General features: G+C 41.5%; 1 protein-coding gene and 1 long non-coding RNA gene across 2 annotated transcripts; one reads left to right on the top strand and one right to left on the bottom strand.

The window, feature by feature from the left end:
- Positions 1–1,756: 1,756 nt before the first annotated feature.
- Positions 1,757–18,012, bottom strand: LOC116227582 (carbonic anhydrase 2). The gene is made up of 7 exons (XM_031590954.2): positions 17,853–18,012; positions 17,306–17,503; positions 7,079–7,197; positions 5,585–5,677; positions 4,617–4,679; positions 3,626–3,781; positions 1,757–2,601 (listed from the first exon to the last, which is right to left on the bottom strand). The coding sequence occupies exons 1-7, from the start codon at positions 17,884–17,886 to the stop codon at positions 2,482–2,484; spliced, it is 783 nt and encodes a 260-aa protein (XP_031446814.2). The 5' UTR covers positions 17,887–18,012; the 3' UTR covers positions 1,757–2,481.
- Positions 18,013–18,023: 11 nt separating this feature from the next.
- Positions 18,024–20,653, top strand: LOC149918657 (uncharacterized). Its single transcript, XR_016465232.1, has 3 exons — positions 18,024–18,141; positions 19,453–19,512; positions 19,661–20,653. It is a non-coding gene; the product is annotated as an uncharacterized LOC149918657 (long non-coding RNA).
- The last annotated feature ends 2,629 nt before the right edge of the window (positions 20,654–23,282 follow it).

Genomic DNA, 23,282 nt, shown 5'->3' with positions numbered 1-23,282 from the left:
TGACCACTGTCAACAACAGAAGAGAGGGCTGATTCAAGTCACAGTTTCATTTTTGGGGTATGAAATATGATTTTTTTTAAATTGCAGCAGTAGTTAGAACTTCATGGACACTTCCAGTTTTTACCCTAGCCTTTAGGCAGAAGTTCACATTGTTTTTCACTGACTAGCCTGGTGAGAACACCACCTTCCAGAAAGTCCTATTACCTAATAGCTAGGATGTCACAGTTGTCAAGGCATGGGTTCCCATCTGGAGCTCTCACATTTTAATTTTGAGAGTGCCATAACATGCAGTCGTTATGCAGTGAGCAGGGTTGCCACCTTTGAAAGCAAGCTCTAACACACATGCAAAATTCCAGGAATAAAGATAATATTTGTGACAGCAGGCAAGCACTTTGCTGCAGTTTCAGTAAACTTTCTGAAATAACTGGATCATAAGCTTCTAAGTCTCCATCCCTAGAGATGGAGACTGCTCAAGCAGTGGTTGGACCAGATGGCCTCCAGATGCTCCTTTCAACCTCAGCCACCCTGAGATTCTCTAAGATGTTTCCTGCCAGCTTACTTCAGAAGCTTTAAACCAGAATGTGTTGGATCTGTAATTTTAATTTTTAGAGGTGTAACATCCCCTGCAATTTTAAAGCTGTAAATATGGTACTCAGAACTGTGAGCGACAGTCAGAAAGGTCAATCAACACAAAAAACCCTGAATTATTCAACACGGTTGTAGGAAGAGAGGAGTACCTCCAGAGCTCCATTCAGAAAAGCTGAAGTTGGAACAAATGACATATGGTGAAGGAAGGTTATCCTTTGGTTTTCCTCTTTTTGTTTGCTTTGGAGTTTTGTTTGGTTGTTTGTTTTTAAATTGGAAAGCATTTCATAGAGGAAATTTGCTAGAATTTTCTGAAGATTCTGAAGATTTGTGGACGCAATCTGAGAAGGCCTCATTCTCATTTCACTTCAAGATCCCAGGTGTTTCAGGATCTAGCTTATTCAGCTGACATTTTATAAATTACAGTGATGTCTGATGCAGTAGGAAGCTCATCAATGCATTGTCTTAAAACTTAGTAAAAGAATCCAAACAGATGAGAAATTTGAAAATTGCTTTCCTCCCAGCAACCAGTAGCCTGGGATGGAGACCCCTTACAGTATTGCTTGGATCTTGTGTGTAGAACAGATTTATGTTTAGGTATCTATTACGAATGTGTTCATGAAAAACAAGGAATCAGGCAGTAGTATTACTGGAATCTATCATCTGCTCTGCTATTTTTCTGTTGAAAACTCTTCAACTAAAATTATTCATATGATATGGTGTTGTGAGGCTAAACATCAAACCCTGGGGACACGGTCTTGAAAGGACTTGTTCTTGAAGAAACAGATCGCATAAATGTTCTGCATAAATATAAGGCACTTTGTTTTGGGGCTGTCACATAAGGGCAACATTTATGCTACCAGTTTGGGAGAAGCTTGTTCAACAGGATGAATGTTGTTCAGAATTCTTGCAAGGGGATCTTTTATTATGCAATTAACTTCAATGACAATTTGCAAGGATTGCTCAGAACTAATTCTTCCTTCTGCTGTCTAGCAGAGAGTGACTTAGGAAATTTTCTTCTAATGCATTGTATCATTTTGCATTAATCTCCAGTGTCATTAAAACTCACTCCTTATATACACTAAATGCTTATTAATAATGTTTAGTATGTAATGATGTGAACAGATTAGTGACTACTTCCCTGAATTAAACAACAACTTGGAAGCAAAAATATAAGTATAGATTTATTAGAGAAGTTATCTAAAATACAACTTTATTTCCCCCTTAAATTAGAGCATATATTATTTCAGTGAAAAGATATTTTGTACTCTATGGTAACAATTTTAAAAGATAATACTTAATTTAGGACATTTTTAATTAAAAAAATCCAACACTACCATGAAGACAATCAAGGTTGTTGACAGCATGGGTAAAAATGTAAAATGGTCTTCAAAATATTTACATGTCAGTTTCTTAACATCTAAGTCTAATTCTCAATATTCATTTTACTTTTCCTTCTCAATATACTTTTTTTCCTATACTATACCTATATTTTGTATTCCTGTGCTTTTGACAAAGCTTCAAGTTATCATTAGTTATATGTACTATCACAACAGTGGATGAGGTTTCTTAGAATGGCTTATTTTGCTATCACCATATGCTCTCCCAAACAGCCAATATATTGTTTGTTATACCAAAATGTCAGTCACAGCAAGTCATCAAAATGCATACAGCCCCCCCTCAGGTTTCCCTCAGCCCCACACATTAAGAACCCCTTCCTGTTTGGCTAAGAGCCTTTCACATTTCATTAGCTGGCATTTTAGATGCAGAGCGAAAGAGAGAATGAATATGGGAGACAAGTTGTTGCCAGGGCACACATGGCAAAGGTTTGATTTGTGCTTAGCAAAAAGGGTTCCTCACAAACACAGCAGTTTCTAACACACTCATCGCTGAGGTTTACTGGAAGGAAGCTCTGACTTCCCTGCTCTTCAGAGGCTGGCATGGGCGCCAGTTGTCCACCATGCGGCACACCGGCTCATTCTCAGCACTGAAGCAAAGGCCACGGAGTTTGCACATCTGTGGGAAAAGGCACAACCATCCTCAAATGAATACTCATTGCAACAGGACTATCTGATTTACACATCACCACCCCAAACCACGAGGCTCAACTAAACCTTTCACCAACACTAGTGATGTAGAGAGACATCTACATATGGTTCTAGCATGGGCACCATACATAAAAGGGATTTAAGAGTTCAAAGGGTAAGCTTCAGGACTAGTTTATATTTATAGGCTCAAGATTTATTTATATCTTCTGAGCATGCAGTTGCAAACCTCAGGATAGAATATTGCCTCTTTGTAATTTCATTAATGGATGGTGCAGAAACCTTGGGCCAGGACTGATTTAGTCTGAATGAACTCCTTCCCACTAGGAAGGTTCCATCCTTCTCAAGCTGCACAACAGAAAATGAGACTCTTCTTAGACAAATGACTTTTGGAATCTGCAAATTTTCACTCTTCCAAACAAGGCAGTTAGGATTGTTACAGTTGTGCATGGGATTTCCCAGTCTGTTCTGTGATGAACAGTCCTTGTAACATGAGTTCTGCATATCCTGGAAATGCTCTAAGATCTCAAAAATCAACAAATCAGCCTCAGATTTACAGTACACTACTGCAGATGCAAAATGAATGTTCTTCTGATACATGATAAACCTGTTATTTTCAGGGCAAGTACACACAGATAGGTGGCTTGTGCATGTGCAGCAAACATGTTGATGCCCACAGTACATGTTAGCATTTTTCTTCACATGCAAATAGTCTTTTCATGTATTCTACCTTTTTTTAAAAAAAAACAAAAAACAAACCAGCAGCTCCAACTTGATTAAATTTTTAAAACTCTTCACATTGCTTGAACTTCATCCAAATGGAGGACGATCTTTCATTTTACATCAACCTCCACTTCCACATAAAGAAGCAGAGCTTGCCAGAAAAAGGCAACCACTTCAGATTCATATTTCTATGTGACATTAGCTGTTTCAAGGATCACTTGGAAGACTGAATCAAAGCAATCAATAAGATTGGCACTATCCCAGAGAGCTACCTGCTCAGAGCTGACAGTGATGGGTTCCTTCAGAACGTGCCAGATCACACATTCATGCAGTGGTGGAGTGGTCAGTGAGCCAGGGTACGTCCAATAGTCTCTGCATGCAGGCAGCAGTCCAGTAGGGTCAAAGTTTGTGAAAGAAGCTTGTTTCCCCTGCAATAAAGAAAGTAGGCAGACTATTGTCAAAGAAGTGAATACAGACAACCACTGGGCTTGTCACACTGAAGTCTTCTACAGAATCTCTATATTTGGAGGAAGGGAGAAACTGAGTTAGGCATATAGGGTTAGTACCTCTTATGGTACAGGCATTATGTACATTCAGCACTATATTCCTTATTTTTCAGGACAGTCAAGATGTTTCAGCATTTCAAATGTTGAATTTATGGGCTTTTCCTTCACAGATATGACTTGAACTTGCCTAAAGGAACAGTGAGATTTCAGATGCAGTGTACACTGGGAATACAGAAACTGAGAGACCTGTTGTCCAATGAAGTAAATGGCAACATCCATTTATGTCAAATGGAGACCGATGACAAAGGTGACAGGGAAGTCTCGTTCTTTACCTTTTCCATCCATGCATCTTGTTGGCAATGGCCTTTACCCATTATGATAGTATTTTATTACTAAATAGACATCTCTAGTTTCCAATTACTCAGCACATTAAGATTCCATATATGCTTTACACAGTATTTAAAATAAAAAAGGCTAACTTTTTCCCCAGTTTTTATCCTGATCAAACTTCTTATCTGGAAGATGATTCTTACCTTACAGGTTTCAATGCAGCTGAAAGACAAATAGATGTAGTCACAGATACAAATTACCTGCCCTCTAACCTAACTTACTTTGAACATCCTTCACTTTAATAATTACAGAAGAATTTGTGCTGATGTGACTTTACTCTCATACACACAGCAGACATGAAAGTAGTAGAGAATCTACTTTCTAGACCAAACAGTTTTGTCTGGTCGCATTCAACACAGAATATTACCTTGGTTTGAATGGAGTTCAGAGCATCAACAACTTTCTGTATTTCAGGTTTGGCATTCCCTACCTGGAACACAAACAGCATGAAAAGAACTTTACAGAGCAGTTTTGTGACACCTTAGTTTTCTCTTAGAATTCTCAAGCACACATTTTGTAACACATTTTTATAGCACCAGTTCATTGCATAACAGGAATATTAAGCAGAAGTGACTGCAACTGTCTCTCTAAAAATCATGCCAGTTGACTGCACAAATAGGTCAGCTGAGGACACTGGTCAGAATAAAATTGTTATTTCAATTTACAGCATGTGGATTTTTGGATTTGAGCTGCTATTTCTTCATAGAAGCCACCCTCCTAATAGAAGACCGTGAGGCCAGGACAGAGTACACACAGTTGGGATACACCTTCAAGAGCTGTGAAGACAATTTGGCTGATATGAAATGCTCTGGACATTTAACAACAGCAGGGAAATTAAAATAGTTAATTAGGCTGGTCTTACTATAGATTCATATATACGACTTGGTCAGTAATGCAGATCATCTCACTGTTCAAGTCAGTGCCAGTATGATGGAGGCAAGCATGCTGCTGTAGGGTCATCACAGTGACAGATGACAGCCATACTCTACTGTAGGTGTACAGTTTTTGTATGTACAGAAAAATCAAGAACCTGGAGCATCATCTGATTTGTTCTGGGCTTATGGAGTATAAAATAACACTGCTTCGGTTGTGGATGCCCCGTCCCTGGAAGTGTTCAAGGCCAGATTGGATGGGGCCCTGGGCAGCCTGGTTTAACATTAAATGAGGAGGTTGGTGGCCCTGTGTGTGGCAGGGGGGTTGGAGATTCGTGATCCTTGAGGTCCCTTCCAACCCTGGCCATTCTGTGATTCATTCTATGCTTTGGGCTCCTGATTCCACATGCAACACAGTGAACATACTATACTAACACAAATAATATAAAGAAGTTTAACTAACCTTCATGAAGATGCCTACCACAGCCAAACCATCAGGATGCTTCACAGCTTCAGCAAATTTGCCATATTTTACATTCCAGTGAACAATATGAAGCTAGGAACAAGAAAACATGGAGCACTGTGAAAATTATATTCCATCCATAATATTTTACAAATGAGGATGCAGGGAAGTAATTTATTAAACATTAAGAGCAGATGGTGTTTTACTGCTGAGATTTAAAACTTTGTGTACAGTTAAAAATTTGTTACATAATTCATTAACTTTGAAGTTTCGTTTATGCAAAGAGATTTCTGTCATGCATTTTATTTTGCTTCTGACTCTTGCTCCCAGATGAGTTTTAAATGCAAACTGTGGGCTGCATCTTCCTGCTTTTAGTTTGGTAAAAGTCCTCTTATCTTTACAATGACTTTTTCCTACACACAGCCCGCAGGATTTTACACAGTACTTCTAATATAGCCAGGTATTCACCAGTTTTTATCAACACAAATACATGGTCCTACAGTGTAACAACTGAGAAGACATTAAATACAGTTCTGACCTCCACTCTAAACAAAAAAACAGAAAACAACAACAACAACAACAACCCAGAAAAACAAACAACAATGAACTACCCAGCCCTTTCATGGAAAGCCTTTGAAAAAGATATCACAAGAGTATCGAGGCCACTTCAGGAAAGGTGCTCTTTTATTTTTTATTTCAAAGTTATTTAGTTCATATGGCTGTTTCCCAATATCTGCAACTCAAGTTGAACAAGTAATTATGGTACTGTGAACAGATGTGAGGCAATGGCAGGATTTTTTCTGGATATGCCTAAAGTGAATCCTATCTCATGAAAAAGCATCAAAGCTGATAAATTTGTGAGGCCATTCAAACTGCAGTCACAGTCAGCAAATGTGTGCATTTATGGAAGGGTTAAAAAGGTATTTCACAGCAGACATACATTTCTAATCTCTGTACTATCTTTGGAGAACTCACTGCTCTCTTCAAATACCTGAAAGGTGATCGCAGTGAGACAGGGTTGGTCTCTTCTCACTGGTGACAGGACGAGGGGAAACAGCCTCAAGTTGCGCCAGGGTAAGTTTAAGTTGGATATCAGGAAAGACTTCTTTACAGAAATGGTAGTTAAGCACTAGAATAGGCTCCCCAGGGAGGTGCTTGAGTCACCATCCCTGGATGTGTTTAAAAATCACTTGGATGTGGTGCTCAGGGACATGATTCAGTGGAGGGCTGTTAGAGTCAGGGTAGTACGGTAAGGTTGTAGTTGGACTTTATTATCTTGAAGATGTTTTCCAACCTGAGCAAGTCTATGATTCTGTGATTTGCAAAGGGCTGATCATAATGTGGCACTGCACCAAAATCTTCCATGGTAATCCCCACAGTCTCTTGCCCCGTGAAGGTTTGTAGAACTATTACTATCACAGTGGAAATTGGAAAAAAAAATAAATCAAAATACTCATTAGATACACAAGACTGGAAAGGCAAAGCACATCCTACCTCAGCATCATACTTCACGCCATCCACAGTGTGCTCAGAGCCCTGGCCCTCACAGGATCCCCAGTGAATGTGAAACTGCACCAACCTGTAGACTCCATCCAGCGCTCCTCCTTGCAGCACTGCAAAGCAAAGAGCCTCCATTAGCACCTCCCAGAACATTTGCTATCAAGTCTCACTTCAGACTGGAACATCCACTCAAGTCTCCCAAGTGAATTAATTTATTGCTCTGCATGCTGTCATGCTACTCCAGATTGTCTTCAATGGTACGCTGCTGCAAAAAGCCCAAGTCAATAACAAACATAAAACCATAAGTGAATTTACAGTGAGTGTCATCAGCAATTAAGCATGCTATTATTACAGGTGACAAGGGAAGAGTTAAGGATGAAACTTTTCTGTCACCAAGTAAATAAAAAAGTCCAAGAAAAAGACTAGCCCTGCAAAAGGTTATTCTGAGAAAGTATACCTGAAGACCAAATCATATTTAATTTAGTGTTGTACTCCATCTCCTCATTTTGGGCAGTTTATCCATTAAGACAAATCCTGTGGTGAATTTGATCAAGTAAAACACTTTTGACTCCAAATTAAACCCAAACACTTAGCTGTGAGCAGATGCTAGGTAAAGTGCTGGACACAGCACAAGGCACTGTAAAGATCCAACTCTGCCTATCCTATTTTTTTCTCCCCAGAATATAAGAGAATGGTGGTAAGAATAGTTATGCTGCAGAAGCCTTTTTTTTTTTTTTTTTTTTTAAGTTCGGTTTAGATATGAAGCATTAACTTATGCTTCCCACTCCCTGTGATGTGACTGTCATAAGAGGAGAGCCCAGCCACACATTCAATCACACAGGAGCAAGCTCCTCTGTTCTGCTTGTTAGCTTTAACTTTGTACTTATTCTATGACCAATCACCATTACAATATGCAAAATCAAGCCCCATTAACTGCCAAATGCTGAAGGCACAGACAGCAAGGCAGCATGACGCATGGAACAGTAACAAACAGTTCTGTTCAGTGGAACTATATATCTAAGTTATTAAGGCAAGGTTTTACACAGGTTTGTGTTTTTTCTAAGTGTCTCAAATTCACTATTAAATCCTTGAGGTGCTAGTATTTAAAAATCAGAAATATTTTTAAAATATCATTTGAAATACTATAATCTTACAGATCTATTTCTGTATATAGGTGCATAATACATATATAAAGTGACAGAAGAGTGTTGACATGAGATGTTAGACATACGTGTGCTCTGTGCACGTGCCACAAACAAAATGATTCTGTGGAGTGAAGAAGATGCTTGCCTCCTGGTCCGCAATAAATCTAGACATGGAACTATCACACGTGCAGGTGTGAAAATGTAAACCAAACGCAGAGTGGAAAAGGTCACTGTTCAGATTTCTTCTGATTATACAAAAGCATGGACGAACGTAGCTGCGGATACATGGAAATGGAGGAACTCAAAGAGGTGAGCATTTGACTAAACAACCGGAATACATGAAATTTAGACGTAAGACGTATGAAACATATTAGTTTCCACTTGTGTGCATTACACATGCAGAATTTGGTTCAGTGGACAAACTTAGTGTTTGCCCAGAGCTCCTTCTCTGGCAAATAATTTTAGAAGTCTGCCAACACATATTTTTGTTTAAAAAAATGTGAATGTATGTTCCACTACAGTTTTTACAAATTTTACTGTACATAGCCAACAGAGCAAGACTTACCCTGCCTACTGCCAAACTGTGTGATACAAAGAGGAATGGCTGTTTGAAGTAATTAAACAGGCACATATTTTATTCTACTCCTGTATTTCTACACGTTCTAACAGCCAAGGAGCACAACTGTTTCAAGCACAGTACTGCAAATTGGAATGAGTTTTTTTTTTTCAGAATGGTTATTGCAAATGTGTGCTAGCTCCATTTTAAAATGTAATCAGATGCTAAATCTTTACTGATGCAAAATCATGTAAGCCACATAATAACATGTTTCAATTAAAAACAATGCCATGGAGTTTCAGTTCCTTTGGCTAATGGACTTGCTGCTTGTTGCAGATACAAACGGACCATGGTCTCACCATTCCCAAACTTCAGAAGCACTAGCATAGCATAGGTTAATCTGCCATTATTAATCAATGGAAAGCATGCTGAAGAGCAGAACCATGCAATATTCCCAAATCCATTTGCGGTGTTATTTCTACACAAAGTTTGCTATAGCTTCATAAAAGTCAAAAGATGCACAAAGTCTCTTTGCAGTTTTTGCTTACTTTTCTCACTCTGTGGTTCTCAAATCCAGCACTAGTTTATTTTGTCTCACAGCAGAGCATTCAAAGAAAGTAATAATTAGATTAGTGTGAATGAATACAAATTCAACAGTCTTAATTACACAACAGGCCTTCTTGTTCTAGCTTCCATTAAGCAGTTGTTATTTTTCCTTAATATTTTCCAGCCTTTCCAATGAAGTAAAATTTAAACTTAAAACACAAATGTGAAGATATACTGAAGAAAAGAAGTGTTTGTTTGTTTTAAACCATGAGCAAAGCTTTTGTAAAGCAAAAACACCTGGAGCATCAGAGCAACATTTCCACTGGAAACTTCCCTACCCCTGTCCGTGTGACACAAACATCAGTTCAGGTCCCACTGAACTGAAGCCCAGCTCTTCTCTCCTTTTTTGAGGGATGGGAAAATTCTGATCCATATTTGAGCACTTCAGCATTAGTTCTCCTCCTTTTGAGTTGAGTATTACCCTAACCCAGATGTAAATACAGATGTAGCTCTGTCCCCTTTCATTATATAGCATAGCTTCAGATGCAGAGTGAAGACAGCACTGGACAGCTTGGAAAACACATGATTTTCTCATAGATTCTTCACTCTCAATCTACATCAATAAACCAGTCTCCACAGACACTTAGCAATCCAGAGGTAGCAGCTTGGAAATGCAGCTTTTCTTCTATTCGACAGTTATTTGAAATATTGCAGTGAGACAGATTTGGAGCAATTTTGCTTAGATTAAGAAACAGCAACTGTTCTCAACCTCCTACCACTTACTGAAGAAGTTACACTACTAACATCCAACAATTATATTGCACTGCTGTTACATGACCTCATAACATTTTCTAAATTAGGTGAAAATAAGTACAAGCAGAGCTAATTTGGAAAGCTAAATAACCACACAAACGGTTCTATTAATGTCTGTGGGATTTCTGGGATAAAGAAGGTGAACTATCTTTGTCTCCATTTTGTGCTCATGGGATATTTGGAAATGCACAGAAACCCAGGACAGCTGCTCATTCAGGCCATGCAACCTCACTGCTGTTTCCAAAGGCAGTCACTGGGCAGTCACTTTTCCCATGCTGAACAGGACAGCTTTACAAGAAATTCTGTGGACTACTTTTTCCTCAGGAAGTGGCAGTAGCCACTAAGTTAGCTAAGTTAGGCAGGAATAACATGCAATTACCACAGCTCCCTGCATAAGGATGTAACAGGGCAGGAGAGTAATAAATCTCACTGAAGCAATAAACTTGTCAAAGAAGTAATCAAAATGGCTGAACTATAAGATAGCTTCCTGAGACAGAATGAATTTCTTCCTGTTATACAGATCAGTGCGATAACAAAACGCTACTCTAAACTTCATGATTCTGAGACAAAGCTGAATGAGAAAATGGCCTTTGAATGGAAATAACTGACAGCAAAACAATGGGCTCACCGCAGCACGATGGATGTCAAGAGCTCAAAACAGAAAAGGTAGTTCTAATGAGATACCACCAAACCAAAAAATAGCAATAGGACAGTTCTGCATATAGCTTTGAGCAGAGCCCAAAGCACAGATTGCTTTGGCATAAAAAAAAGCCATGATTTTCTAGCTGCCTCCAGTAGACATGTGCGTGCATATAGCATTATAGATATGTGCACATAATGTACATATTGTGCATATATTTATAATGTTAATGTTGGATAGACATTTGTGTATACACAGATATCTATATGCTAGAAAACAGACCCTGCAGAGATAAAGCAGAAAAACATCTCAAGCACCATGTACTATTAATGGCATAAAAAGGCTCTTATGAATATGCTCAGGGATTAGCCTTGTGTTCTCATGCAAGGATGGACTTCCCCATCTGATAGTCTGAAGGGTTCAGCTGAGGTGAGCTGTCACTTCTGTGAAACGTGGAGTATAGAATATTACATTTTGTGAGATGTTTCCTTCTTTACGTTATCTCTTTCAAACATTCCTCCTAGGACACTATATCATGGCAAGCAGGAGAGTAAGACAGGACGCAAGCGTATGATGTAGAGATCACACTTGCAGAAAACATCTGTATAGCTTCACCAAAAGAACCTACGTAATTGGTATCTCATAAGAAAAAAAAAGCCCTGCTGTGACCTAGCACAGGGGGCTAGCCTGATAAGGTAGCAAGGGTGTTCCGGAGAGATAGGCCAGAATTAAACAAGTGCTGAACTGTACCACGTCCGCATACGTGTGTATCAGCAGCTGCTCAGTGATTTCAGTTCAGCCCTGCTGAACTACTTGGCACAGACTGGGCAGCGGCCAGACAAGGCTCTGACCTGCTTAACCATCCTAAGTCATTCAGGTTCACATCTTTCCTTGTCAGCCCTTCAGGTCATTTGTCTGTACAATTCCAACAAACATCTAAGTGGGAATGCTTGTATGCATGTGAATGTTAGCCTGTACAGAAGGAAACATCCACTAGCCACTGGGAATAAGTTAAGGAGAAGTGGCAAGAGAAGTGGCTATTTAAAAGAACAAAATACACTTTAAACTATTTATAGATGCAGCTTGGGAGTATTAAACACTTGAAAATTTGGCATTATGTTATGAACAATTTGTTCACATGATATATTGTCCCTAGTACAAGAAGGGTACTATTCATTTCACACAGTGAAACCCATTGCTCTGAGGACTAGGAGAATTTTTGTGTGTCATAAGGCACTATAGGGAATGCCTGATCACCATTCAGTCTTCACCTTTCAACCCACATAATTTGACAATGACTTCCAAAGTACTGAGTTGGAAGCATTAAGATTTTCTTAAGAGTAACAGTTGGCTTCATTTCTGACAGGTGTAACTATAACACTAACCTCAGAGGTTGCTTACAGTACTGGAAATTATGTATTGGACATGGTGCTCATACAACTGAGATGTAAGGAAGGTGAGCAAAGTGAAGGAAGGTGTGAGTGTGGCCTCTAGGCACTCAACACTCAGCACCTCTTTCACTTATGAAGGTAGTGATCAAATTGGTTGGGAAGAATAGTCAAGGTGGAATCTAGCACTATGAAAAGTTTCTTTTTAAGATGTAATGAAGCCAAATGGCTCTTAACTCAGCTGGTGGCAGTTAACTAGAGTTTCTTGGTTTTGTATTAAAATATGCCTCTAGAGATAGAATCTGGAGAGCAGAAGGACGTCAGCAGGATTCTTACGTGCACAAGCCATAACAAGTTTCTGACTAGAAGTTGGACATGTAAATAAATAAACAGAAAGAGATAAATGAAGCAAGCTGGTTAAAGTCAGGAAGGGCACTTTTGAGCTCTGTAAAGAAATGAAAGCCTGAATTAAGCAGAACTGATCTCAAGCCTTATCATTTTCCTTCCTATTTCCTTGAAGCACCACACTCAAACCACCTTCTTGCTTAGAAGCTTCTGCTGATACCAGTTGAACAGCAAAGTTACTCAGTGATCACACATGCTCTGAGACCTCTGACTTTCTGTCAGGCAATGCACAAAAATACTTGTGACATATAAGCAGGTGTCTCAACACAGTCCCCTTGAGCCATAAGTAATCAGTTCCTTGATTTACGATACAGATGGGTTATGACATTGCAGAGCCCATACTGTACTGCAGGGCTTCAAGCTGTGACTGTATACCAGCAACCTCCAACATTATTCTGGTGTAGCTAATGTTACATGCACAGAGCTGGGATGCCTAAAAATAGATGCCTGGCAGTGACTTTGCGTAAAAGCTTTGCCTTAAAGGCAGCAGATCTGCACATTTCTTCCTCAGTTTACCTGCTGGGGTGGAAGTCTAGGAAAAGAGAACAGTGGCGCAACTTCCAGTGTAACTCACTGCAACCACACACTGCTAATGCACCAACTGTTGGCAACAAATGCAACAAAATAGATCAGTCTATTTACAGAGTCAGAATTCAAGGCAGTTGAAGGATCTTCATTAATATTTCCCATCACAGAATCGAGTAATCAGTTATGACTGCTGAAAGTCTCCCAAGGAATGCTAGTCTCCCAGTCAATAAAATATTTTCATTTCCCAGGTCTCCTCATAATTGTAAAGTTCCATTATGACAGAATTTCTTTAAAAATGTCAGATTTACTTGAGAGCCTGTGTTGGACTTCAGTATCTCCAGGACAGCAGCAAGGAAAGAAGAGGAAATGAGACTCATTCGCATGCAGAAGTGACTAGTACACTTAGCAAGGTCTTTAGAGGTTTACACCAGAGTTACTATTCACTTCTGACAGGTTTTGCAACTAAAATATCTTTATCTATGAAATAATTAATAGCTGACTTTGACAAACACGTGATCAGAGAACACAGAATACAGCGCTCACTTCCCATTTGAATGTCAAGTTGGAGGTCAACTCCAAGAAGTTTTCCACAGAACTTAAAGTGAAAATAAAGTGTATATTACAAAGTTGTCTTTCACGCTTTTGAGGCTTACTTGAGCACAGTCACTTCCTGTGGTTTTAGAGCTTTGAGAAGTCAACAGTTGTTTCCATCTTTTGAAGTGTATGACAATACACATTTCCTTATGGCAGACTACAATATGATTACGTAGGTACCCTGAATGAGCTACAAAGCCCTCAGTTGCTATAAAACTCCTAGAATAAGGTGCACTATAATAGGTCAGGGGTTATCAGTACCAGTGGCTTGACACGTGTCCCAATAGACAATGGAGGATAAACCTAAAACTGTATTTCTATTCCTGGTGACACTTCTACCATATAGAGGTTTTGCTTTTACTTTAGGTTATAAAAATTTAAACAGAAATGTGTACAAATACTTGCACTTTCACACTTGCTACAAGACAGTGGACATAAGAATTCAAAAAGCTGGAACAGAAGGAGAAGAGAAACTAAGGAACAGCTGAAGGCAGAAGTTCATTACTTGTTTTCTATATGTTTAAGAAAACATTCCAAAAAAGGGAAAGAAAACAAGATAGAAAACAATAATTTATCTAAGAGAAAGTAATGGAATTTCAGCAAATAGAAACATTTAGAGAGGCAATTCCAAGTTGCCAACTTACTTCCATACTTCCATCCGTTCTACCAGCTAGCAACTGTGAAACAGGAAGGGAACAGACTTCAGGAACCAACTGCAGCTTTAAAGGGGAATACCACAGCTGTCACATAACCCAAGAAATTCTAAGGCTGTGCTACAAGAACTGAAATAGAAGGTTTGTGTGCAATTGTTTAGGAATAGGGTTGGTTTTTTTTAAGCATGCTTAGTAACATCTACATTAACAAGAAAGTAGAGCAAAGTCAAGTACTGAAGTGATCACAATAATTTTGACATCAGTGTAAGGGAAAATTGCACAGGTTATTGGAATGGTTAATTGGAAACTAAGCCAAGTACTACATCTATAGAGCTTCACCTTAGTAAAAAGACTTTTAAAAGGACAGAAAGGAGAAAAAAAACTCTTCTGAATGGGATATTATCTTAAGAAATGATATTTTTTACCCTTTAAATCCTCAGTTTTTTGATGGATATAGGCTCCTGTGCACACGTAATACAACAAATAGACACAGACTTAGATTTGGGCCCATTACAGGGGGTTGAAGGTAGATAATTGTCCAACCCAGGCCATTCTGTGAAAATATTCTATATCAAAATTTATATTAATATTCAGTATCTTCTGAACTGAAATAACTGCTTTTAGAGACTTTCATCTAAACACATTTTAGGTAAAAAAGCTATCTTTACTACGTACTTTTTATTACAATAACTAATTCTGCACACTTCAAGAGCAGAAGTCATAAAATATTCTGAACCGCTGCATCATTCATTATGTGCCTGAAGATTCTTAATGAATGGATCTATGGCTTTGTGTGCTATTACTCATGTGTTGAAGATTATTCACAAATAATGATCTTATTGCTTCATTTTACGCCTACTGACACAGATAATTCCTTACTGCAATGGGACAGCTCATGGAAGCAAGCACTGCAGCCTTGGAGGAATATTCACAGGATTTTATCCCCATATTTTCTGTAACACATAACAGAACGTCACATAATCTCTCCTTGTGACTGCTGTCTAACCAGGAATTGGAGAGATCATTATACTGTTAGTCTCAAAATTCAGGAACAGGAGTGAATCAAGCACAGACAAGTCAAAGACAGCTTTATTTTCCACAAAGAAAGTAGGTTACTCAGTTAGCTGCATACAAATGAAGCCACTATGGGTGCTGCCAGGTAGATTTTGGGCACTGTAATTTTCAATAGTAAGTGTGATACTGAAGGATCTGCCCTTACATGGATTCACAGAGAGCTGTTTAGTACTTTTTTCTCCTGAACACTCATCAGTTTCTGATTCACTGACAGAACCACTGAGAGCATTCCCACTTGCATCTTCTGCCCTCCCACTCTGAGAGCAGTGTCACTGCCTATCTGTCACAAGATCCCCATCACAGATGTTCTGGTTCTGCACTGACTTCTCAGAAAGAGCATTCTTCCTATAGATGTTTCTTTTGATTATTTTATGTTACTGCCATTTTTCCCTCCCATGTTGTCAGATACAAACTACTTTTTTCAGTCCTCCCTGACCTACACACACACAGAGTAACCTCACAGTAGCTGTGTTATGCTGTGAGGACCCAGAGCTGCTTCCTTGGGCTCAGTGAGAGCTGACTAAGACAGATCTGGTGAACAAAAACAGAATCCCTTCCTTGTGCTTTTACTTATGGGACTTATTTCTCCTAACATTGCTGAAACATCCGCACTTCAACTCCAGCTCCTCAGTGCTTCAGAGTAATAAACACTAAGAACTCAGAAGACCTTTTTCCTTACTTTTTAATTGTTTTTTAAGTTATACAGATATGAATACAGAAGTTCAGAATAGACTACGTATAGGCTTATGTGTACCTATGCAGCTGTGAACCACTTAGCTGACCCGCTAACACTACTCAGTATGAAGATCACAACTGAAATACAAATTCGCAGTGCTGTCTGACATACCTTTGTATAATACTATCTACCAAAAAAAAAAAAACAAAAAAATAACATTTTTTGGTAGGCAAGATTTGTTTGCTTCCAGCACCATTCCCTAAGTGACATTGCTAAGGAAATGCTCAAAACAGGGCACTTGCTCACACAAGTTAAATCAGGTAGTGTCTGGAAAAGGCAGTGACTTACAGTGAGGCAAGGCTTTGCTCTCTAAATTAAAAATAGAGGCACGCTCACTGCAGCAAGGTGATTTCTGCAAACCCAGCCAAGGGAAAAACTACAATTAAGGACAACCTGCAGAACCGTCCTTGCAGCCATGCCTTAGATTCTCTTTGCCCAACGATGGGGCCATTCCTTCCAGCAGGGTTACCGTGGGGTTTGCAAGACACGGTGCTGAACCTCACCGCACAGCACAGTGAGCTGTGGGACACAGCAGACCAGCTGCCTGCCTGCAAACTTTGGATATGAGCTGGATATACATCGTCTGTATCTAGAAAGCCTTCAGTCGAGAAATATCAGGGATTTCTGTTTAAGTTACAAAAGCACAAAGAGGTATTTCCTAATCATTCCTCTGTTTCTGTACTAACCTGGGAGCATACTGGCTTCAGAAATATGAAATAATATTTTGGTAACCAAAGAAACTATTTCTAAACTATTTCTGCTCCATGTTGGTAACTGTAATCCTCTGTTATTCTACAGCCCATTTCCTCCAGTGGTGCCTTTTGCCTCCTCATTAACCATTTGTTTGGTAGCTTACATGAACTACACCTAGAACTGCTCTTATAATGTTTTTTTTTCTTCCTCCTTCCCATTCAAGCCCATACCCAAATCCTCCCCAATTAACTGCAAAGGAAGAGTTCGCTTCTACAGAGTTTAGAGTAAGGCACAACAGGGAGCCATAGCGTTCTTCTAAGAGGAGCCCAGTTTTCCAAAATATATGTACTTTTAATAATAAAAAAAGAAATCCTGCAGCTTCAGTAGATGCTTAGCATTAATAGCAGCGTTAGCGACAGCATCACGCTCTGCACACATGGATGCGCTCACCTGACTTGTCAGAGGAGTCGTCGAACTCCACGTTGAAGGAGTGCCCGTTGTTGACGATCGCTTTGGCCGTGCCGGCATCGTAGCTGAAGCTGAGGGGCTTCAGCACGGGGTCGTAGCGGGCGGCCTTGGTGCTGATGGCGATGGGCGACTGGCGCTCCCCATTGGCGATGGGGAAGTGCTCGTGCCAGTGCGCGGGTCCTGCAAGAGAGCGCGGGGCGGCTCAGGGCTCGGGGGTCAGAGGTACCGCTCTGCGGTGCGCGACGTCCCCGCGGCACCTGTTCTGCTGAGGGAAAACCCGTTCGGGGAGCGAGGCGGGGGCAGCCCCCGAGATGAGGGGAACGCGGCCGGGTTCTGCCGGGGCACCCTCTGCCCCATCCCCGCGTGTCGGAACGCAGAGGATGCTCGGCGCGCCGCTCAGGCGCAGGTGGCATCTCAAGGTTACAGCGGCAAAACCGAAGCGCTTCCGAGCTCAAGGAACGGCAGAGCTGCGGCGCTGCTTCCCGGGGCGACCGGCAAGCAAAGGCGTCCCGCCGTGCCCCACACTCACCGTTGTGGCTGTCGTACCCCCAGTGATGGGACATGATGCACCCGCTCGGCTCCGTCGGCTATCGCAACGCCGTGGCCTCGGCGGGCTCTCAGGGGCTTTTATAGGCTCCCGCGAACTCCATGCCCTTCTCCGCGGCCGGAGGAAGGGGTGGGGAGCGCGGGCGGGGGCGGAGGGAGACTTCGTTCGGGGGCGGAGAGAGAGAGGTCCGCTTATAACCCGCGATCCTCCCGCCGCCGAGCCGCGCCGGGCCCGGCCGGGCACCAAAGGGCTCGTAGCGCCCTCGGCAGGGGTGAGAGGCGGCCGTGTTCCGCACCGCATCGCGCCCGCACCGTGTCGGGCCGGCACCGCGCGGGCTCCCGGCCGTTCCGCGCCGCGACCTTGGGCCGGGGCAGCGGCGGCGGAGCGGGGCGCGTGTGTGCGAGCGCGTCCGGGGGCGAACGGGGTGCGCGGGCGGCGTGCCGCTGCTGCGCCCTGCTGGGGGCCGCGGGAACGGCTCCGTGCGCGGGGCACGGCACGGCCGGGCCGGCGGAGTGCGGCGGGCGCGGGATCGTTCCCCGTTGGTGCCGCTTTTGGAAGGGATTAGCAGGGGATTTGGAGGCGCGGATCAGACCGTTTAGCTGGGGGGAGGGGGAAGGGGGCGGCGGTCGCGTTTAAGAAGGAAGAGGACGCTCCTGTTTCTTACTTCAGAGTGTGATTTCGCGATCGCTCTCAGAGAAGAAGGCAGGTAGAGCCGTGCTCGCGTTCGCTCACCTTGTAGGAAATGCGCGCTTATTGCGAGAGCAGTTGAATCACCACTCCCACGGCTGGACGTGGGAAGAGAACGGAGCAGTACATATTTCAGATGTTTTCATATTGCCCAACACCGGCCCGTTTTACGGGAGCACGGGAAAGTGCAGACCTGAGAGCTTCATACAAATAGCTGAGCACAGCAGCCCTGCGCCGAGCCCCGCTGCTGCTGTGCCGCTGGGGCTGCTGTGCCCTCGCTCACTCAATCACACCCAGCGGGACTGCGGGCTGTCCTTTGTGAATGCTCCTCTGTGTCCGCTCTGAGCAATTTATTGTTTTGATAGGGGAATGACATTGGCAGTGCTGCGGTATGTTAGCCCATTTTCTTATTAAGACAGTTTATCCACATATGTTTTGGTATTTCGTTGTGATTCAGCCCCGGGGTCCAAACTCTGCTTGCCATTGTGAGTCTGGGATAGCACCACCGGAACGATCCCATTATTTACATTCAGCACTGTAAGCTGTGCGTCATTTGTTTTTATTTGTGAAGAGGAAAAAAAGTCCACTGGTACAATGTGGTTACTGTTGCTCATCCCAAAAGGAACCAGCTGGGAAATTCCATATAAAAACTGATGGCTTTTCTCCGACTTTTTTGAGTATAGGCAGAAAATATTTAAAGCGTATTCCTGATGAACACAGCGTGTGTTCACTCACATTTGCATGCCTCTATTCAAGAGGATTTAGCAACTGCAAGACGGAAATGTGGAGGCAAAGCTGTATGCACAGAAGTTATTAAGAAGTGTGTGTGATGTGGAATAGCAAATGGAAATGCACGTTAGAAGTGTACTGGCAATGCCGTGTTTGCTCATTACAGATCCTTTCTGGCAAGCGTGTTGGCAGTCATCCATAAACACACATAGAAAATCCCATGCAGGTAAGTGTCCTTGAAGAATAAAATAGAAAATATTCATTTATGCTGTGGGAAGGAATAATATTTCTGTACATTTCAGAAAGCCTCCTTCTATTTAATCTTGTTATAAAAAAATCATTTCAGCCCAATTCCTCTGCTCTCTTTATGTCAGGTCTCCACTGACGTCAGAGGCTGCACTACATAAAGAACAAAGAGAGGATGAAGCACGACACAGTGTTTAGCATGGCAGGCTTCCTCAGAAAGCTGCTCGGGGTGCTTACAGGGGAAGTGGAGCCAGCAGCACTACCAGGGGGCTGGGGTTTTAATTACATTAATCTTTGTCACACTGCTCCTATGGTATGTGATGCATGCTAAGCACACACACACATCCATCCACAAATTCAAAGTAGTTCTTAAAATCAAGTCACATGCTGTTCAGTGTGGTACTTGCAGGCTTATGTCCATGCCAAGAAGCTGCTGTTGTGGGCCTGGTAGTGACTGGGGCTCAAGGATGGCAGTCTCTTTCTTTTCTATCTCCTGCCTATATCAGGCTCCATTCTGTGACTCAAGTTTCATGGCAGAGCACATGAATGAACCATAGAATGGCTTAGGTTGGAAGGAAACTTAAATACAGTCTAGTCCCAACACCCCTGCCATGGGCAGGGTTGCAACCCACTAGATTGAGCTGCCCAGGATCCCATCCAACCTGGTCTTGAATACTTCTAGGGATGGAGCATACATTGATTCTCTGGGCAGTTTGTACCCATGCTTCACCACTCTGAGTAAAGAATTTTATCTAACCTAAGTTTCCCTTATTTTAGTTTAAAACAATTCTCCCTTGTCCTGTCACTATCAGACCATGTAAAAAATCAGTCCCTCTCCTGCCTATAAGCTCAAGTACTGGAAGGCTGTAACAAGGTCTCCCCAGAGCCTTCTCCATGCTCTGAGTGAAGGAGTTGGGTGCTGGTAACAGCATAACTGAGATAACACTGCAGAAGCTGCTTACCAGGGACAAGAAGCGAGGTGTATTAGCAACAGCAGAAGAACATTATGTACACGAACATACATCTGTAGAAGCTCAAACATCTCAGGTAAATATACAGTATGTTGCATAAGCTTGCTCCTCTGCCACAGTGCTGCTGAAATCTGTAGAATGACACATACCAGTGAGGCCTTCTTGCACATACAGAATGTGTAGGAGCAGTTCCTAAAGCAAATGTTCACAAATCCCGTGGCAATAGAAGCATTATAAATATATTTCAAGCAATACAAACACAGGGAACAGATTAGATAATTAATGTACCCTTTTGATTACTCACGACTCTGACATTAACGCTATGAGTAGAAAAGATGCCATTGTCATCCAGTCTCCCATTTCTGTACTGTTGCCAACAATTATTGTGTGCATTTTTTCTCGTTTGGAGCAATCCCCACACATTCTGAAGGTGTTTAGAAACTAATAAAAACATTTTTAATCATCTCTCTTGTGTTTCTCAGAGTTAGATCATACTTAAATGTGGTAAACAAACAAATCTACAGATCTCATAGTACTTCTGAATCATACCCCTAAGTAAACAGAAACTGCACTGATGGCTTCAGTAAATGCAAACTGTTCACTGAGGTACTTCCAAACTCTGTTCGTGACACTCATCCTTGGGATAACGACAACACAAAGCTTATGCTTTTGATCTCACACATCCCAGCACAGTGGTTGACTAAGCACCAGAAGGAACGCATCCTGTTTGTCCACAATTATTATTTTGGAATCACTGAAATCACTGAAAATGATGAAAAAATGGCACAGGTTCTTCCATTGCAAAGTTTTTTTTTTTTTTTCTCTGCTTTAGTCAGTTGCCAACTTCTATGAGCATCCTAGCTGCAGGAGTAGTCACGAAAAACATGCATCAGCCTCCAGGGCTTTCAGCAGAAGTGCACACAGTGATCACCATGGTACTTGCATTTTTTTGTTGCTGTTGTTGTTTTCTTTTTGACAATTTTGTCTCTGCTCCAGTAGAACCATGCAACATGGTGATTCATGCCAGCTGTTCTGTAAAACTTAAATTATAGAATTTAATATTTTGTCCTACGCTAAAGTCAGGTAGAGGGAGATCTTCCTTGTATTATGAAAAAAAAAAAAAAAAAGCTCCTTTACTAGTAATTTTTCATGAGATAATAATGTAAGTATCAACATAGCAAGTCTCATGTCATATCAGTGCAGTAGAAAAGGACTGCCTGCCTCTGCCAACTTCTGGTTATTACTGATACAGGCAGCTATGAATACACATTTAAGTAAACAAGTATACCAAAATGAACAACCTTGACTACATGAATAACCTCAGTTTCCAGACTAAAGCTATGCCACGATTCGGTGAAATTACACCTACTGAGTAAAGACCTATACAGTGTAAATATGATGTCATCAAGGACATTTCATTATTCGTTTTGGTTTTGAACATTTAGCTAGGTTGCTCTGAAAGTAATGCTTTCTATTTATTTCCATGGAAACAAAGTGCATAATAACAGTGTTTGATAGACCAAGTCTCAGCTGCAAAACACTATTTTTCAACATAGTCATCACCGTTAGCCGTGCGTTTTCACCAGCAATGAACAAGAGCCTGCATGTCATGCTCATAAAAATCTGCATGAGCGGAGGTAACCCACTGTCATTGTCAACACTGCTGAAATGCCTCAGTGTGCTCATATCCATTTTTTGGTCTTCATAAATGTTCAGCAAGCGTTAATGAAGGCCAATGGGTGTAAGTTTTTCTGCTTGGAAGAATTCAGTCCCACACCTTTGCTTTATATTCACTTCCATGTCAAACACCATTTTGTCAAACTTCCCCTCTGCTGCCATGTGTCACACAGCAAAAAAATGTAATGGAATACTGGTGGGAAGGTTCAAGTCCTACTTCCATTCCACCAACATCCGCCTCTGGGGTTGTGGGTAAACATAAAATAGGAGGCATTATTTTCAGAGCAGTCCATATTTGTGTACACACCTTCCCATTCCAGGCTGGTGTACTGGCTCACCAACTGCACTCCTTGATATTTTGAGCTGTCTCACGATGTGGCCTATACCTGTCTTACAGTCCTTACAGCTCCAGGTGTTATTTCCTTGCTTACTGTTACTTCCCCTTTACACGTGGATGTGTCAGTACTCATCATCCTGACTTTCTGCCTATATATCTTCTTGTACGCATGCTCTACTAGTCTCGCAAACTGCCTTCTTCTGACTTCTCCCATTAAAACTGCACCAGATGGTGAACTTGTAGCAGCTCTCACTGTAAATCCTTGATACAGAATGTACATAAGAGTATTGCAAGGATATGGCAGCAGAAAGTCACCAGCATGACTCAGTACAGGACCGCACAAGCAAAGCAGTTAAAAATGGCTTATAAACTAATAAAAGCCACTGAGTTCCAGCTGTTCCGTAAGCAAGTCACTTCCTATTCCTCTGAGGACAAAATCTTGGCAAGAAATGCCAATAGTTTTTGGAAGACAGGGGAGATAACATACATGAGGTCAAGGGCAGCAGGCTAGAGATTTCTCTTTTAATAAGTTCCCAGCAACCAAAGGTCTTGTTTTTGCTTCTGAGATCCTCAGAGTACTCTTGACCCAACGCAGAGCTCCCATCTTCAGAAGGCTGTGCAGAACTCAGCTTCTGAGGCAGAAGAGATTCTGGAAATTCTATCTCCATGTTATTTCCTATGCCCAATCGGCAGAGATGATAATGTACCCAACACCATGACCTGCTGAGATTTTTGCAGACTAGAAGAATCTCTCTGTATAAATGC

This window comes from Phasianus colchicus, chromosome 3 (assembly GCF_987193195.1).
Source record: "Phasianus colchicus chromosome 3, bPhaCol1.hap1.1, whole genome shotgun sequence".
Taxonomy (NCBI): domain Eukaryota; kingdom Metazoa; phylum Chordata; class Aves; order Galliformes; family Phasianidae; genus Phasianus; species Phasianus colchicus.
This window is presented reverse-complemented; position numbering and strand designations above follow the sequence as displayed.

Excerpts from the sequence above, each read along its gene's own strand:
- LOC116227582 (XM_031590954.2), bottom strand. The coding sequence starts at position 17,886 with ATGTCCCATCACTGGGGGTACGACAGCCACAACG. Across the intron at positions 7,198-17,305 it reads CGACTCCTCTGACAAGTCAG|TGCTGCAAGGAGGAGCGCTG; the intron begins GTGAGCGCATCC and ends TTTGCTTTGCAG. Across the intron at positions 5,678-7,078 it reads GCGTGAAGTATGATGCTGAG|CTTCATATTGTTCACTGGAA; the intron begins GTAGGATGTGCT and ends TCTTGTTCCTAG.